General features: G+C 37.9%; 1 protein-coding gene across 5 annotated transcripts in view; it reads left to right on the forward strand.

Annotated features, from left to right (window-relative positions):
- LOC119546888 (beta-1,4-glucuronyltransferase 1) overlaps positions 1–18470 on the forward strand; it is a 39458-nt gene extending 20988 nt beyond the window's left edge. For 4 of the 5 annotated variants that reach the window (XM_037853505.1, XM_037853507.1, XM_037853508.1 and 1 more), the window contains 5 exons: positions 15032–15290; positions 15354–16222; positions 16289–16485; positions 16548–16660; positions 16718–18470. In XM_037853505.1, coding sequence (XP_037709433.1) covers positions 15039–15290; positions 15354–16222; positions 16289–16485; positions 16548–16660; positions 16718–16915 — 1629 coding nt within the window. In that variant the 5' untranslated portion in view covers positions 15032–15038 and the 3' untranslated portion in view covers positions 16916–18470. The remainder of the gene's footprint in view (positions 1–15031; positions 15291–15353; positions 16223–16288; positions 16486–16547; positions 16661–16717) is intronic. The other variant, XM_037853509.1, reaches the window with a different exon arrangement.
- The last annotated feature ends 1167 nt before the right edge of the window (positions 18471–19637 follow it).

The raw sequence follows: 19637 nt of genomic DNA on the forward strand, positions 1-19637 counted from the left end.
GGATTTCTGACCCTATAAGCTATATACATTTTTGATCAGGAACTACGTCTGTATAATATAGGTAATATTTGGCCTGGAAAAATTTTTTTAGCAGGAATATGGAATTGTGTCTTTATTTATCGGTATTTAATAAATATTTTGGATAAGTATCTCCATCCTTATAGCAACAGTTGAACCTTTAAAACATATTTTTCTTTGAAGGAAAATATAAAAGAGTCTCATTTAACGGGTATTTCATATTCGTTCTTTCTTTTGTATATCTTATATTCTCTATAAGCTAAACATATTTCTGATCTGTATCTTGGTTTTATTTAACGGAGGTAGACAGAAACAACTCGAAACCTGAGAATCAATAGAATATTTGTATAGTACAGTATAGCATTTTATATTTTTACCATTAAATAATGTAAATTTAATATTAAGGAATGGATTCATTAGATTTCCTCTCGCTAACAATTCTCTAAGACAACTATATTTAAAACTCTCGGACATAGAAAACAGAACAAAAAGCGGCTTAAATTATAATTATTATCAGTAACGTATCAAAGAAATACGCCAGAATTAATACTAAATTTCATCAAAATAACCTTTACATCTTACACATTGTTCTGCTCTGTGTACTTTTTTGCTTAAAAATGGAAGTGTGTCGTATTGACCGGGCATTTTATAGTAGCTCTATCCTCTTTTTTCATCTCATTACAGCGGGGCTATTTTTACTTGCCAGGGCCAGTAAAGTTTAGAGTAGAGAGAGGCCTTCGGGAGACCAATGAGTATCCATTTAGGGAGCACATAGTTATTTAAAAATAGTTTTCCACGAACGCAGCCGCCGAGTATGAGGAATGCGCCCATCTCGGCGGTAATCGATAGTCTCGCAACGCCTGTCACGGATGGGAACGGAATATTGCATCTGATACTGGCCAAGAGTGCGGCCTAATCTATCAATGCATCTGCAAGTTTGAATTTCTATAGCCAGCCAGGCTGGCCCGATGATGTTACATTTCTGGCCTAAGTGGCCCCTGGTGTGGCTGGCTTTATCGTGGTGGGATCCTGAGTGACTCTCAGACTCGCCGTTCTGATCTCCCTCCTCTGGCCGGGAAATGTGACAATTTGTGTGTTCGTTTTTCAGCCTCATTAAGACCTCTCTAAACACAGCCACTTTAAGACCATTTTGGTGTGCTTATCTTTACGACCAAAACTAGCTGGTCTCTGCCCCTTCTTCATCTTTCCACATCCTGGGACTTGGTCGTTAAGTACGCCATATGTTTAACATGACTTTGATGTACTCAGCATGGCGGCCGGAGTAAGATCTTCAATAAATCAAATTACCCTGGTCTCGGGGAACGGGGTAAGAGAAAGATAAGGCTGTGAGACTCAAGTATTTTCCAGAAAGTAATTCGTAGAGTTTAATAGTCTTTCGAGAAGTCACGGGGCTTGCAGGTGCTTTAAGCATTTTTTAATCGAAACTGTGAATTAACTTTTTAACGAGTTGGGCCATATAAACGTAATTGGATGCTAAGCATACTTAATAAGTTCATCATCTGTGCGAAAAAATTACATCAAATTCCGATGATGAGAAATTGTTTATTACATTTATGTAAAGTTATCCATACTTTGTGGAACCTGCTCTCAGGAAAGAGTTGTAAAGTGAGTAGTTTTGATAATTTCCTAGTGACTATGACCTCAGTAAGTCGTAAAGATTAATGAATCCCCTCATATAACTCTTAACTTTGTGATTTTTGTTTCTTGTAAGCACATGACGCATAATCCGAGTAAAGACAATTTATCAACTTTTTAATGACAATAAACGAACATGTGGTTTTTGTTTAATTTTAATAACCCAGCGCCAAGGCTTTTTAATTAGTTTTATGCTGGAAACGAGTAAATGAAGCTCAGCATAAATTAAGCAAGAATGGAGGGTCGGCGGACCCTGGGCTGAATCATAAAACTGGTTGCTCGTCTGTCTCCCCAAAGATGAAATATGCAATTGAGCACAACAGTGTGGCAAAAATAAGTGATTGCCGTCTAGCCGCGCTAAGTTGTTTTCTCATTGTTGATTATATTGCTTGATTTATTTAAATGATTTTGCGTTTACAACACGCGATATGATCAATTCTACCGTCTGCCTATTGATTTCGATAAGCACATAACTCTCTGGCTTCCTAAACCTTCATTAGCCTAAAAAGGCCTTCAAGGCTCACTAGCAGAATTACCAATTTGCTTAAAATTTTCAAAAGACCATAAATTATAAAAGACTACTGAAGATCCTAAGCAAAAATAGGATGGATGGCGCAGTCATTCGTTCAATCAAGCAGTTGTTCAGTCAGCCAGTTAAGCGTTCACTCACTTGGCGATTATTTTCAATAAAAACAAAATAAAAATGGCAAATTGAAGGGGCCAACATTAGCAGCCGGCGGTGGAAAAATAACAGCCACAAAAATCGAAGTAAAAGACTGAAAAAATTGATGGAACGGCCCAGCAAATACATAGTTTGTGCGCCTGCGCAACACGCAATGCCAAAAGAGCAGCCGCCGGCAAAAGGCTGCGGTTGCCACGTCCAAGTTAAACTCAAAGTTAAACTTAAATGCCAAAGCCAAGGTTTCTGTTTTTGTAATTGCTTGTCTCCGCTCGGCTTCAAGTACGGCCAGCAAATACAAAAAAAATAAATAAAGAAAACAAATAGCAACGACATGCGTCTGAGTAATGTTAGCGCCATAAATAGAGAAGACAGACAGAAACAAGCTGATCGAACGGGGACGCCTAAAGATGTTGGCGATGTGGCCAAGGCGGCGGGCCTGGACCCAAGTTATGTTTAATTGCAAGTTGTAAAAATCTTTTGGGGTGGAGCTAATCACCAAGCAAAAAGAGAAGCAAAAACACTTCCCTGTAAGCCAATTGAAGGTCAGGCCAAGCAATGCGAAATAATGTTGCTAGGCCTGAAAAATGTTTATCCCTTGATATCCCAACCAATTTTGGCTAAACTAATTTAGAAATTTAATATTTCCTTTAAAATGGTACAATTTTTATGATCGTATATATCAATATTTGCAATATTTGAACTATGAACATAATGAAGACGAAATCAAATTTACTGCTTTCTAGAATATATATATAATTACTATGTAATTAGTAAAAATTGTTTATATAGTGAATCAAAGCCATATTTTATCTAAGATCTTGATAAAAGCCAAATGTAGGTACTTATATTTTTTGACGCTCCCAGTAAATCTTTAAAAAAATCACAAGAAAGTCAATATAGGCATAAACTCTTATCTACGCTCTTGTTATCAAACATTTTATTTTAAAATTCTCTCATTTCCGGCAACAAAAATATTAATATTTAAGCTTTGAACTTAATAAAGATCAAATTCAATTTACTGTTTTCCAGGATCTTAAATATAAATTAGTAAAAATTAGTATTTAGTAAAAATAGTTTATATGATGATTCTTAGCCACATTCTTAGCCACGCTTAGTAAACCCCTAACAATTCACAAGACTTCAATACAGACCTAGAAATTAGAAAAAACAAAAACTTTAATTATGCAATACTCAAAATTAAGTTGGTTTTAAGACATTATTCTTCAATTAAGTTGGTATGGCTGCATTGGCCAAACCAAAAATGGCACTCCCTCGTAAATTTCAAAACCCTAATTAAATTGAATTCCAAGCCTGGATGCTGCCACAATTCAAATGAATGGCACTCCAAGTGATTAGAAGACACTCGAGCAACATATGCCACACACATATCATATAAAGCAACTATATGTACTGGCTGCCATGTGGTCGATGGAACTGGATACAGCGAAATCAAGTCCCGAACCAACCTCTTCCGCTTGAACTATGGGGATATTATCATATATGCCCGCTGCTGGGTGCCGCTGTTTCGGTTGCTGATACTTTGGAGCTGCTGTGTAGGAGCTCGGTTTCCATTTGGGAAATGGGCAAACAATGGACACTGATAAGTCCGGCGAAAGAGTGGCGAAGAGCAGCCCCATCGGCTGGCTTTCCTATGCACTCGACTGTGAAATAAAAATGCCGAGACAAAACACCAGCAGACTGTCAGTCGACAATGCGGAGTTGCAAGCTGGATCTGTGTCTTGGGATTTCTTTCTTTTATCATCGGCTGTCAGACAAGCGGCGGCAAGCGAATCGAAACTGCTTTCAAGAATTTTCTATTTAGAAAATGTAACTATAGTATGGCGTTTACTGCAAGGGAGCGGCTGGCTTTTATACTGGATTTTATGGCAACAAGTTAATTGTTTGCTTTATGTCTATGTAAGTGCCATGGCAGGGCTTGACTTACACTATCTACTGTTCCAAGATCAAAAAGATATATATCAACGAATTTTTTTAAAATATGGAACATTGTATGGAACGGAAAGAAAATTCATTAAAATATCAAAAGATTGCCTTTAGAAATCAAATCATAATATTTATGAGAAATTCAAAAGATGATTAAAAAATCTATACAAATTTTGGCAATGCCTATAATTTCACCAAAATCAAAACCCTTTTTTTAAATTTTTAATTAAATGTACACACTCAAATTCTTTATAAGGTTGTTAACTGTTAGCTACACTTACCTGTTCGTGGGGCTTGGACTTTTCTGAGAGTGCATTTGCCGCACTGCAGCACAGGCAGGAGTGGAAGTCTTGGCACTGCCTCCTTGAGCACCCCGAGATGCAGCCCCGGATTAGATGACAGATTAGTTAAATGCGCATGAAATGAGGAGCCGTTGGCCTGGCTGCTAGAATCCAATAGCTGTGGCTGCCCCAAGAACGCTTCCTACTTGGCCTTATGACCATACGAGATGCTTCTCCTCCTTGCCAGCACGCGTCTCTATATAATGTCTTCATTCCGTAATCAAGCGTCGAGCTAAGCACGCGTAAATCGCCCCTATTAATAGGCGTTGTAATTGCCGGTTGCATGCTGATGATTATGGCAGCCCCAAGGCAGATACTTAGATACTTTTCAGTTCTCACAGGAACCCTTAGAAGTAGCGCATGTCCCTGCTATATTTAATTCAAAAGCCGCTCTTTCTGATGTCACTGTAATTAATAAGTTCATTAAATAAAGCACTTAAGGGTCGTAAAAGTTCAACATTCAAAAAAATTGGGGTCTTTCTCATTAATATGCCTCTAGGGCTTGAATAAACAATGGTTTAAATTTACCTAATGAGACACACTGACCTCTGGCCGTCCTTCAGATAGTTGGCCATGACTTTTGGCCTTTACTTATATCAGTAGGACAGCCATAATTGGTCAACACCCGCCGCATAATCGCCCAATCATTCCCACCAAAGAATTCCGTAATGGACTTCCTGGTTGGCTGTTTATTTCTTAACCGCAAGAAAGCCGAGTAAACTTTGGAATTCGCTTGAATTGGCAACAATATGAATTCAATATTGCTTCTAGAGAAATGTTCAAACGGTTTTACCCTCACTCTTAGTCAGATGGATCGAATGGTAAATCCAATCTGAAACAATCTCGCAATTACGCCCCATTACACCTTATTTACTTATAATGCGTATAACCCCACTTTAACCACATTTCCACACCTACATAAGTGTACTTATTTCCATAAACCTCATGCTCGAAGGTTGTTGTATGTGTTTTTTCACTCCTATGATTTTCACTTCAGTGATTTTGCCTATCCTAATCATTTGCTATTCACAATAATAAGCTTAGTTTGCTGAAATCCTTGCTGATAGGATTGATACAAGATTATTAACACAACAACACGTTGCAAATAAATGGAAAAATCAAATAGCATTGTGTCGATTTGATCACTTTTTCTGCAAAAACCCAGAAGTTTTATTAAAGTACATTGCTGTTAAAGAGGTGGATGCTCCACCCAGTCATTATTTTTCCCTCCACAATTTCAGTGCAGTTCAGTGAGGAGGAAAGACGGCGAGCATACGGAAAAGCTGTGAAGACGGCGAAAATGTTGAACGCACTTTTTCCATTTGGTTTGCCGTCAGCATAAATAAATAAAAGTGTGCGAGTGTATCCTGGCCGGCTTTTAGCGCTGTTTCAGCTTGTTGCCCGCTTTAAGGCGCTTTCAGGATTTTTACACTTCCCTCCACGTTTCACGTCCTTCGCGAAACATTATTCTGTGTTCGTTGTCATCATGACTTCGTTCGTGAAACGCACTTTACCTTATGCTTCTATTATATTCATGGTGCGTGTAAGAGTCGGAACGTAGAATGGTTTCTACTCCTTCCCACAAAAGTAATGAACCCAGGCACACGTACAGTCTGTCAAAAGAATATTCCCCCTTCTGTTTTTTTTTCTTCCTTTTGCTCCACAAAGTACCTGCTAATTAGCTCTCGCCGAGAGTAAGTGGTAATCATGTAAGTCAACAATTGAACGAGAAATTTCATTAGTGCAGCCGGCAATAACAGTGCGAGTATCTCAAGTACCTAACAGCCAACCTGACTTCTCGATTGCGTCATTTTCAGCACTCCGCGCCCGCTTGGACCAATCCATTAGTAGTCGTTGGAAAATCACATAATGCATGTAAACGATAATGAAAATGACATTAGTCCAGGCCACACGAAAACCGAGAGAGCCAACAGCAACAAAAACAACAGAGTGTACCTCAGATTCACATATTTTTCGCATTCCCAAGGGGATAAAAAAAGTTAGGCGAGAAGGGAATGCGAGGTCAGAATAACGAACTTTAAATTCCCTTTAAAATCTTTTGAGATAAATACCTTTACAAAGTCTTACTTCTTCAGATCGTCAGATATGGTTTAATTTCCTTGAAAGAAGAATTATTTTTAAATCGAGTGAAAATGGTTCTCAAATCGACCGGTCTATTAAGATAGAAAATTCTCAAAACAAGATAAAGGCAAGAAGAGAATGCCGAGTTGAAGGAATAAACTTTGCCCACTCTGAAAATTCTTGTGGGATTTTAAAAGATCTGATAAAAAAATATTGCCCAAATTTCTTTTAATCAAAAAGTTATTTTGGGCAAATCAAGAAGAATCGTTCTTAAATCGAGTAAAAATGGTTCTTCTTCAAAACAAGAAAGAGGCACTCTGCAAAATATTGTAAGATTTTAAAAGATCTAATTAAAAAATATTATTATTGCCTGAATTTGCTTTAATCAAAAAGATCTTTTGTGCATATCAAGAAGATTCGTTCTCAAATCGAGTGAAAGTGGTTCTGAAATCAATCGTATCATCAAGATAGAAAACTTAAACTTTTCCCACTCTGAAAATTCTTGTGGGACTTTAAAAGATTTTATTAAAAATTGTTATTGCCCAAATTTCTTTTAATCAAAAAGTGTTTTTTGTGCAAATTAAGAAAAATCGTTCTCAAATCGAGTGAAAATGGTTCTGAAATCAATCATCAAGATAGAAAACCTTCAAGACAATATATTGGCATGTAAAATGAAACCCGTATAATGGTAAAATGCTGATACCCCCTCACAGGATATAAAAATAAACAAGCCAGCGAACGAGAAAACGTAATTAATGAAATTAAGCTGACAAACTGCGAGCGTGTGAGTGAGTTGTAAGGGATTGTGGGTATCTATATGAAAATGTAGCTATATGGATTGGTTTAGGTGGGCCACCAACGCATATTGCATTAAGTTTTCCAGCTGCTATTTACATAGCTACAATTTTCCACCCTTCTCCGCCCCCCTGAAGTGATAATCGATTCGCACCTGAGTCGATGTGGGCGTGGCCCAGCCTTTGTCAGCTCGGACATGCCGCCAACTGTCGCTCATTATACGAATTAATGTCACGCACTTCCGTTCGATATTTTCCATCTTATTTTTAGTGTTTATCGGGGGAATACAATTCGAATGCATTAAATTGATTAGGAGCTGCATACAATGACACATTATGGGCAGTTTGGAGTCTGTTGACCCTCACCATTAAAGCAAAGAACAGTTGAAATGACTGGACTTTAATCTAAAAATAAAATTAAACCGATGATTTTGATACAAAGAACATTTATGCATGAAAGGTTAATAATGAGATTATGGGAAAATCCTCTTTGAATTATATGTTGGTATAGATATATATATAGAAACTTTTCGTTTACGTTTCCCTCTTTTTTCTTTTATCATTCGGGTGTTGCGCCAATTTATTGGATTTTCGCTTCATAACTTTAGTTTTTTTGGTTGTATATTTTGATCGCGTGATACATGGCGTCGCTAAATGGGGAAAAAATGCCTGGCAATAATGTACATAAACCCGCACAAGGTTCTGTCTCGACCGAATTCGTGGCGTGTTTGTTTGCCTTTCGCTTTCGCAACGTCTTTCCTTCGAAGCTCTCTTTTGGCCAAAAGCTTCATTAGTGCCAATGCACCCATCATCGCCGTTTTTGTCGCTGGCAGTTGGCACCAGCGGAGCTCCGAATTGTGTTACGCGTCCATGAGGTCAAAACCAATCGATTTTTCTCGACTTTTATTTTTTGTTCGTGTTTTATTTCATATTTCATGTATTTTTTTTGTTCTTTCTTCGTTTGGCAGCACTCACGTTTTGCCGATAAAGGCATACATGCATTAAAAGTACTTCAAAAATTTTGTTTTCCACGGCACACGCTGCGTATGAGCAATGTCTTTTGACAAATTTGCAGCTCCTGTCACTTGAGGTGCATTCTTAATTCGAACAACTGCTTTATGAACGGCACTTATCATTGTCGTGTTTTGCCTAAAAGCAACTCATATTTGCTACAAGAAACCGGTGCCATGTTTTTTGCAAGAGTATAATAGTTGGGAAAACTCAACCAAAACAAAAAAAAACTTATATATTAAAAAATACTTTTCTTTTATTAAACATTAGTCTTGAATTTGCTTTGCTTTATAATTTACAAAACATTATCAACACATAAATTCCATCAAATGACGCTGAGGGACTATTAACCGATATCAACTCACGCCAGTTTTTGCACTACCATTCGTACAATTATTTCTGAACTCTACAATAACAAACACTGATTAAGGTTTCTAATGATAAAAAAAAAAAATAAATTCCACTAAAAATTTGCTTCAGACGAAAAAAATCACAGATGCGTCGAACAAAGTTTTTATTGACTTTAGTAAGGGGAATCATCTATGGACATGTAAAGATAAAACGATGGCTTGATTTGATATTTTCGTGACCGTTGTCATTACATTTGTGTATGGACAAAATAATTGGATGTATGCCTTTGTATGGCTACAAATGCAGGGTCATGACAAATAATTATAGCAGTAATTACATATTTGTGAGTAAGGAAGGCCTCGTAAAACTAATCGTTAGCTATTCTAACAAGAGAATTAAACGCAAAATCAAAATCAATATCGACCATTTTAAGGAAAATTCGTACAAAAGCACTGTTATTAAAGAACTACTAGAATTTCAATGCTCCTTGAACCCGAAAAACCGCCTGGTTACTTACTGCTCTACTTATCCCTAAGTATACCTTTGTACTAGAAGGCCTGACCATGATGGTAAATCAATAAAACGGGTTCCCACCTAGCATCTATTTAAAGTTGTCACTATATGGTCTTTCATTAAAATTTTTTTTAATGCGAGCCGTTATATTTTTATCACATAAACCTACTTTAAACGGGATAGACCTGAAGGTTAATATTTTTAATGAGATTCAAGATACTTCAGATACATTCAGTCCGTTAAGATATTCCTAAACTATATTTTTCTCCACCGATTAGCAATGTTAATGAAGTTACTAGGCAAGTCCCGTTGGGCGAGGCGAAATCTTTTAGATTTTTACGAGACTGCATAAATCTTAACCAACATAGGACCACCAGAATCGACCGTTGCTAATTTCCACCACACCCTCGGAGGAAAAAACGTTCAACGGTTATAACTCATTTTCCTGCCATTTCCGCTGTCAAAACAAATGGACTTATATAAATTAAATATTTTATGAGTATTTTTATGTCGGGTCCTGTCCCCAAAGGTTTCTTCTTTTTCGCGTATAAATAAACCGATGGCAAACACGGTGCGACAGGTAATTGGACATTCATCAACTTGTGTACGACAAGTTGGAGAATCCCCTCCATATCTTTCTGTACCATAATTCTATTCCCAGTGATTTTGACCACCGGACGATTAGAAATACCATCATTAAATGCACATAAAACTCTTGGTTAATTTGTTTATGCGCAATTATCGATAATTATCTGTTTATCTATTGGATGGTTTTGCGGGTCATTGTTTGTTTCCCTTTCAATTATGTTTTATGTTGTGCTGTTTTGCCTAGTAAATTTCTGATTTAATTGAATTTTATTGCACACAGTAAATTGGCTTGCCAGAGCATAAACTGCATTCAAAGCGTGAACAAATTACCTTAAATTATATTATTTCTATATATACAAAATAATATAATACATATTCTCATTGTCGTGTACGTTTGTGTAACCCTAACTTATATATTCGTTTTAAAACAGAGAGAAAGTTCCAGATGCTTCTAACTTTTACGGAATATTCCAAGCATTAAAAGAAAGCAGATGCTTCTTCCAATCAAAGGGTATTTTTTTTACTAATTCTTCGATCATCTCTTTATAGACCCCATTGACCCCACCACCGGGCGAATGCCACCCAATCACTTTATAAACTTCCTGTCCAAAAAGTAAGCAGAAACAGAAGAGCGAAACAAATAATGTTTTTTCATAAACGATTTTCGCCTGAGTTTGCGTCAAAGAAATTTCTGAAGGAGGGAAAAGGCGAAAACGAGAAATAATGAGGCATTCCATTCCATAGTACCTCCTCTTGTACAGCTGGAAAAACTCAACGAGGGGCCAGCGCAATCTAATTAGACATAATAAGGCAGAAAGTCTGCGAAGAAAGGGGGCTTTCGGGCTGGGGTTTGGGTTTGGGTTCGGGTTCGGGTTCGGGTTCGGGATTGGGTTGGGGCTCAGCTGAGGGCAGCAGCAGCAGTAGATATGACCAAAGAGTTTGTCAGCTCAGCTCAGCTCTGCCATGGCATAGCAACTATAAGTAGTAACTGACCAAACGACCCAGCCAGCGAGGCCTCAAAACAGGCTCACGAGTATTGGCGATCGCAGTGCGGAGTTTTTCCGGCCATGCTCTGTGCTATTAAAATATATTACAGCAGCAATTTCACTCGACTTTATTTTTGCGCTTTAGTTGCGGCAAAGCAGCGTAGCTTTGGCTGCTGTACTCCAAAGTCTGAAGTCTGTGTATAGAGAAAAAAATTTATGAGATACATAATGATAATTTATAAGAAATTCGGTATCCATTCCATTTAGATGCAGGGTGTATCATTTTGATATAGTGATGTTTGCTTTTTTCTTTTTCTACTATGAAGTGTTTTGAATATTGTTGTCTCATACCTTCTTAGAGTAATTATAGGCGCTATCTCACTATTTTCTGATTTTTTTATTTTAAGAGAAGATACATAATGATCACTTTGCAGAAATTAGGTTCAAATTCTATCTAGATAAGACGCGTATCTCTTTTGTATATTGGCCAATTTGTTTTTGCTCTCTTTCTATTTTGAAGTGTTTCGAATATTATTGTCTTGTTCTAGAGTAATTCTCATTTCTCAGAGTAATTTTTTTTCTCCCTTTAAATTGAGAGAATTTTTAAAGAAAGGATATCCAAGATATAACATTACTTAAAATTAAATTTTCCTTATTCAATGGTAAAAACTATACCTAATAATTGTACCTTTCGAATATCAACTTGATCCTTACTTAGATTTTTTTTTCTGTGCAGTCTGAAGTCTTGGCGGTTATAACTTAATTTTTTATGGTCATGAAAGTCAATTGCAGTTTGGCATTTCTTCGATGGATTTTTCTTCGTTCGCCCGTGGAATCATCGGCATCATCATCATCGTCTCTGTCATTACGAGTTCTCTGTTTGTTACGACTAGGGATCTTTGTTGCCGGGGAAAAGTCGTAACATGAACGCAGCGGAAACTGTGAGCCAAGGAAAAACTAGCACCCGGTTGGCATAGAAAACTATTATGCACATTTGCAATGATAAACTGTTCAATAAGGAGAACGTATCTTTGCAAGACTATTACAATCCGAATTTAATTATTATTACCATGAGGATTCTAAGCAAATCCTATAAGCGAGTCTCGTAAATCTATCTATCCATCTAATCGATAGATTTAAAATTTGAGAGATTTACAAAACAATCTTTGCATATACAAATTTTTAATACTCCGGTTTCTATGTTTTATCTCAAGGTAACCGGTTTTGATCTAGAATAGGCTAAAAATAAAATTTTAGCTTCTTTTGTATAAAAACAAATTAAGTCAAGATATTAACATGTGGCCTCAAAAGACGAAATATAATTAGCATACCCTTGAACTTTATGAGTACTTAAAAAATTGCCTTTTCTGAGAAACCCACACTCATTGCTGTATTCAGATCATTGTTACAAACCAAACGTGTGTCGCACTTCATGTTGCCTTCTTTTTTGGGGGCAAAACTTCAATTGGCAAATTGAAAACTCATAAGAATTCTCACGTTTCGCTCCAAATTTTGTAAGTCAGACAACTTTTGGGTTTTGCATAATCACCACTGGCACAACAAGTCCCACACGCCTCAACCAAAAGCAAAAACAGTAACAAAGAACAGCCACAAAAAATATCTATGTATGTGGCTATGAGGAAAAAGAACCCTCAAAAGTCATAAAGCCATATCAAAACTGTGGGCTATATCGAAAGATGGCTTGTCGAAAGTATTATGATGCCAAAAAGTGATCGTTAGAGAGAAGTACAGCTGTAGATATGTTGCCAAGCGGAGTTCGCCCAGCGGGATTAAGTTTGCTCAAAACTTTTATCGTATCAACCCGCCGGCAATTCGGCTGTTGTTATTCAGGCTTTACTTGGGTCCGTTTCCTGTGCGTAGAGTGCGGATTACGGGGTACTCAAATCTATGCAAATTCATCATCCGACAGGGCCCCAGAAACACACAAAACCGGTGGCACTTTCGGTACTCTACAGGAGACCCACGCGCCTGCCTTTCCATCCACTTTTACGATGGTGCAATGAACCCAAAACGCGGACCACACCATCTAATAGTTTTGAATTCCGGAACTCGTGTGGACCCCCAAGGTAAAGACCGCTAATGAATGTCTTCTGTCTTCTCCAGAAGCCTCGATTGATTTGTATTCATCTGATCAGCACACTTTGGCATTCGTTTTTCACTTGGTAATACCGAAATAGTTAAGCAAGATTTAACTTTACAATTATTTTATGAGAATTTACTTTGTGCCTGGGGAATAATATTTTAAAATATTGTTTTTATTATCGTCAACTGGCTAAGCATAAAAAACAATGCTCGGACTTAGTCAGTTTTGATAAATACGTTCAGAAACCAAAGTGGAGATTAAATGAAAACCTAACAACCCTAAATGCTACGATTCATCCGGTTTATTTATTTTTAATCTCAATATACAATTTTTAAATTGCCTGGGGTGACTAATGTTCATTCAGATATCAAAAGTCGTCGCACTCCCGAGTATTTAATTCCGATGGCATACCCCAAAAATTTATGGCGAAACCCGTGCTGGCTCACCTTGATGTTATGCGAGCATTTTTGTATTCATTTGTATGACAAAAAATGCAATCAAAATGACATTGGATTTTTTGAACAAGTCCACACCCGCATCTTTTATTAGTGGAAAGCTGAGAAGAGTGCTTGACAAACTGCAACCCACGTAAGCACTTCCTGTGCGACATTTTGTTTGGTTAACTACGCCGAATGATAAGTAATCATGAGCAGTTAATTGATAACGGAGACAAACAATACGCCAGTAGAAAGGGGAAGTACGTCGTTAGCTTACGTTGTTTGGAGAAAACTGTGCCAATTAGGAAAAGAATTCAGCAGTTTCTTCTGAAGAGTCCGAGGCTTCAGACTTTATTCTCCGAAATGGATCCCAATAAAAGGCAAGATACGAGTGTAACTCTCGAACACACTTATTTATTGGCCTTAACGAAAGTAGACTACGTTTGCTAAACTCAAAGATAGTTTTTTAAGTGCAATTATTTTTATTGAATCAATTAAAAACTTTTGTTTCTAGTGTTCAATTAATATTGATAACAGTGACTTTTTAATTATGTGACTCTATCCATCATGGTGATTTGTGATTACTCCTTTTCTTGAGCAATTAATAAAAGAAAATAAATTCACTAAGATGTGTGATCAGTAGAAAAGGTATCGATAAACTGAAGTAACCGCAACCTTTGATTTTTGATAAGTATTACAATGCTTTTGATAAACTTTACTCACTCGCATTATAAATCACCTAAAGAATAAATATGCGAGAGTATACATTTTTAAATTACAACTTATTAAAATACGGTTGATCTATACTAAAAATGTAACTGTGTCACTCCAGATATTGTCAATCTAGATAATGAACACTCCTAAGGTATTTAAAAAATGACTACGCAAGCCTATTGAAAATATTGGCCATTCCAAAGAATTGTGAACTTCTGTAGTATCTTATATTCAGTTACCCGAACCGTGTGTGTTTTTTACCATATTTTTTCTCAGTGTAGCTCTCAAACTTAGGCACTTTAACATTTCTTGAAAGCGCCATCTGCTATAATGGGTACCTTTAAAAATTCGTCCAAGAGGGCGCGCCTGAAGTGCTTCAAAACAGTACCAATAGGTGTCGCCATGTATTTTTGAATATGTAAACTACCTAGCTATCTACATTTTGGCATGTAAATTATTTGTATGCCCTTGCAAAGAGTTATATGATTTCAGTCAGAAGTGTGAATCGCAGAATATTATTTTTATTGCAGGTAGTGCATGTGCATAAGTCAAACCTAAAGCATATAGCTCCCATATAAATTAACTGAATTTAAAAAAAATTCCGAATTTTGAATTAAGACGACTATATTGATTGTATAGCATTATATGGTTTTATCTGCAAGCTTCTTTTCTTCTTTGGTAATATTCCAATTTCGTACATCCTTCCGAAAATTAAAAAAAACTACTTAAGTTGGTAAGATGACCCAGTCGAGGTTATCTAGCCGAATATGAATACAAAGTTAACCAATTTTTTAAATTTTTCCTTTGCAGCTACAACATGCGTTTTGAGCCTTTGGGCCAGAAAATGTTCACCCGCCGCAACTGGCTGCTGCGCTGCAGCATTCTGATCAACGTGGCGGTGATCCTGTACATCGGCAGTCAGTTGATGATCGGCGGCGGCAACAACTTTACGAATGGCGGCGGATTCCTGCTGCAGGACCAACAACAGGTGGCGATGATGCAGGTGGGCTCCGCCGCCTCAGCGGCTCAGGTGCAGCCGCAACAGCCTCCCACGCCCAAGAACCAAAACGTAAGATATCTTTAGATGAGTATTTAAAAGTCTTTTTTTTATAAACCTTTCTATAACCTTCAGCAGGTGGCCGAGATCTTTGAGTCTGAGGAGAAGCAGCTGGTCAACTCCAATGCAGACTCTCCAGCAGCAGCAGCACCTCAGGCGGCCGAAGGAGCTCCACCTTTGGCAAATGACAGCGGTGGAGCAGCCGCTGCCCTCAGCGATCCCGCCCAGGTGATCGGCAACATTGGATCTAATGGCAATGCCGAGGCCAACAACACCCAATCCGAAGGTGGCTACATAGTCACCGGCGACGAAAAGGAGCTGGAGGAGCGGGTTAGATCGCTGATCAACTGCTTCGACCACGACTACCACCAGCAGACGTTGCAGCGTGGGGATTTCTGGGTGCTCCAGAACTATGTGCGGGCGGAACATGGGGACATCAAGTGCCACGAGTCCATTACCTACACAACGCATGCGGACTACACGTTCCTGGACAACCTTATTCCGCTTCTGGAGCGCTGGAACGCCCCGGTGAGCATTGCCATGCACGCGCCCGGCACGGATTTTCAGCCCACTGTGGACTCGATCCGGTACCTAAGGGAATGCCTGCCCGGCAGCCACCTGGTGCGTGCCTACACCACCTTCCACATCTACTTCGGCACCAAGCACATCCCCAAGTCGGTGCCCAAGCCGCACGACGTCTTCAAGACGGGCTACAACTGCACACTCCCACCGCCGTACTTCAACGTGAGCTCGGGCCATCTGTACAAGGCGCAGAAGAAGCTTCTGTATCCGGTGAATGTGGGTCGCAACATTGCCCGCGATTCGGCGCTTACCCACTTTATCCTGGCCTCGGACATCGAGCTGTATCCGAACCCGGGTCTGGTGAAGAAATTCCTCGAGATGATTGCCCGCAATGAGCAATACTTGAGGCGCAAAGCTCCCAGGTGAGAGCCAGTCATGCTAGGTTATAATATATATCATATTTAACTTGACTTTTTCTTGAATTAAAGGGTATTCCCATTGGCCATCTTCGAGGTGGAGGAGAACTCTCCGGTGCCCCATGACAAGACCGAACTGCAGGAGTTCTTGCGCACAGGCAAAGCCATACCCTTCCATAAACGGGTCTGCGCCAGCTGTCATGGCGTACCCAAGTCCAAGGAGTGGATGTCCGCCAATGAGACAGACGAACTTAGTGTGTTTCATATAGGTACTGGCAATACACCTATACTATCCCATAGGATTATTATTAATATATTTATGGCTTTGCAGGAAAACGAACTGGTTACTATGTGCACTGGGAGCCCATCTATATTGGAACCCATGCCGATCCTCACTACGATGAGAGACTCAGCTGGGAGGGTAAAAGCGACAAGATGCCTCAGGTGAGTCCCTATTGAGTGTTTGATAGTATAACTTTATAAAATGATTTTTATTTCCAGGGCTATGCGCTTTGCGTAATGGACTACGAGTTCCACATACTGGATAACGCATTTCTGGTCCACAAACCTGGCATCAAAGTGCTGAAAAAGGACAATCGACGAGCCATGCTGTCCGGGAAGACGAACCAGCTGATACGAAAGATCATCTATCCAGAACTGAAGATCATGTACGGCATGCGCAAGGGATGTGCGATATAGTAACTAATTCTGAAACCGAGCTGAGCTCAGTCCCGCGCGAACGGGAAGGAGGCGAAGGCGAAAAGACTACAACCAACTTCACTATTACTATTTGCAATGCTATAGATGGGAGGTGTTGTCTCTACCGATGCCAATTGCCTCTATAGCATTGGATGCGCACTGCAAGTGTGTGTTTTACAATTAGCTAGAGACTTAGCCCTAGGACTAATAGAGCATTATGTAGTTAGGCTTAGCTATAGGGTCAGGGTCGTGTAACGCCATGTGGGCCTATTGGGTTTTTCCGCGTTCTGGGTTATCTTTTTCTACTCTGCAAAGCCTTGAGAGCGTGGCTTAAATAGATTTAACGTAGTTAAATGTGGCTTTTAGGTATCATGCTGTACTCCATTTACCAGGCCATTCTAAAGCTGGAAATAGCAGCCAGTTGACCAGAGGGTCCTTTGACAAATACTGTTCAACAATCTTCGCCTAGAATTGATCCACTTCCATGAACTTTCTGTAAATACAACACCCTTGGAAAAACCTATTGAATCCCCTTCTCTCCGGCTATCAAAAACTTGAGATATAGGGATTTCCATCACTCATAGGCAGTCATTATCAGTTACTTCTAGAGCCTAGGCCATTAACTTAAGTTATCGTTATTTAGCTGAATTTTCAATATGCATCCATTTACAAGTTGAAGCTAGTTTTTCTTTTCAAAATACTCAACAGAGAAATTGAGAGCAACATTATTTTTGTATTACCAGGGCGAGATTCCTAATTGACATCGACAAAACCACAGTCTTACCACTTTGTGTTTGTGTATTTGCATAGTAGAGCCATAGATTAACCGATGTTTTCTTGGGCAATGTAGACTTACTGCAAAGACCAAAACCTAGATTAGACCGATACCGGGCCAAAACAATTCCAGCGTTAAATATTTGACTTGAATAGCAGAGTAGGAATCATTGAATTGAATTACATAGACTTTGAGAGTTAAATCGTAAATAGTAATAATGATAAAGTTAAAAGGCTAAAGACACGTTTCGAAACAAACACAATTACTATTAAAAATTTATACAACAAACCACACATTGAGAATTGATTTGTTTACTTACCGCACTGAATGGTAGGCAAAGCAAAGCAATTGATGCAATTGAAGATTACATTTCAATGAGCATAAATGCGAACCGTGATATTTGTACTAGTAAAGCGATATGGAGATGTTAAACCTAATTGATAAGAAATGAGGTGACGATCGGAGGAAGAGATCAGAGACCCATATGCATTAAACCTAACGTAAATTTAGTTTTGTATATGTTTTTTATTAGTGTTGAACATTAAGTCAAACTTGTGCACATATAAATGTTAAAAACAATATTGTGAAATCGGATTCGCGATTCGATTTTGAGTGAAATGCTGAAGGTTTTTGTTGCGTAGGCCTTATCGAAATAAAGAAAAAACATTAGCAACTAAGTGGTCGATTTTAGAGAGTTTAAACAATATTAGTACTTAGCTGAAATACAGCAGATTTTACGTATGTTGTTGAATATTTAATAAAAGTACATTTTGAAAGTGACTTGGGAACAACATACAACAATTGGTGTTTGTATTTATTTCACACTTAGCACATAAGCTTTGATTTGGCTAAGAACAGGTTAGCAAATCAAGTCTTAGATTTATTCGCTCAAAAATTGATTTAATTACGTATTTTCCATTAGTAAGACTAAAATATCACTAAACGTAATGAAAGTTGTTAAAAAATGTAGCTAAGAGCAGAATTAAAAACATCAATAGAATACAACAATTTGAATTAAAGAATATATTTGTATGATGTAATGTAAAGTGTAAAAGTGCCTTAGACAAAACGAAGAACATAAATTATTTTTAAGAACCATTAATCAGCAGCTGGAAAGTATACTGAGTTTACTTTTGAATTGGCAAACAGTATGTGTTCAAAAAGGCATACAGCGTATTTTTGTATGTATATAAATGAAATAAAACGGCAATGTATTACACTATATATGTACATAAATAGTTAATGAAAATGGATTATTTTTTATAACTTCGAGTCGATGTCACAATTCCTATTGAATGAGTCTTCTTAATGATTTATTGCCTGCCAATTGCTTGATTTCTTTTACTTAACAAAAAATACTTGTAGTCCTTTATTTATCTCTTTTTATTAGGGTCCATACCTAATTTGACCAGAAAGAAGACCTTGATCGTAAAATTTTGACTTACACATATTGCAAGAACGCCTCATATGTCTAAATATAACTTTTGTAATAAGTAGTTAAGTGCAAATCTGCTGAGCATGGACTACTAGTTAAATCTAAGAAAAGCTACACAAAACTGAGAAAATAAAAATGAGTATGAAAATTATTTTAGTGTATTTATTTCCTTTGGGCATTCATTTTCAGCGTTTCGAAGAATTCGTATAAATTTGTTATAAAATTCTGTCTAATTCTGAACTTTTATATCTTTATAGGTATTTATTCAGTTCAAAACTTGTTTTTCGGCTTCATGACATTTGCTGTGCATCTTTCGTCATTACTTAATTTAAGCTTTGATTCTTTAAAAATCCCCACCGCCTAACTTAAGGCCTAATTCCAAGATCATTGTCAGATTGTCGTGATTGGTACGGCCTCATGGGCGCAGTCGGCCTTGACTTTATGTTGTATTTTCAGGTTTTTTTTCGGTTTTCGGTTGTCTGTTCAACGAAAACAAAAGTGCGAATTATGGA

This window comes from Drosophila subpulchrella, chromosome 2L (genome assembly GCF_014743375.2).
Source record: "Drosophila subpulchrella strain 33 F10 #4 breed RU33 chromosome 2L, RU_Dsub_v1.1 Primary Assembly, whole genome shotgun sequence".
NCBI lineage: Eukaryota > Metazoa > Arthropoda > Insecta > Diptera > Drosophilidae > Drosophila > Drosophila subpulchrella.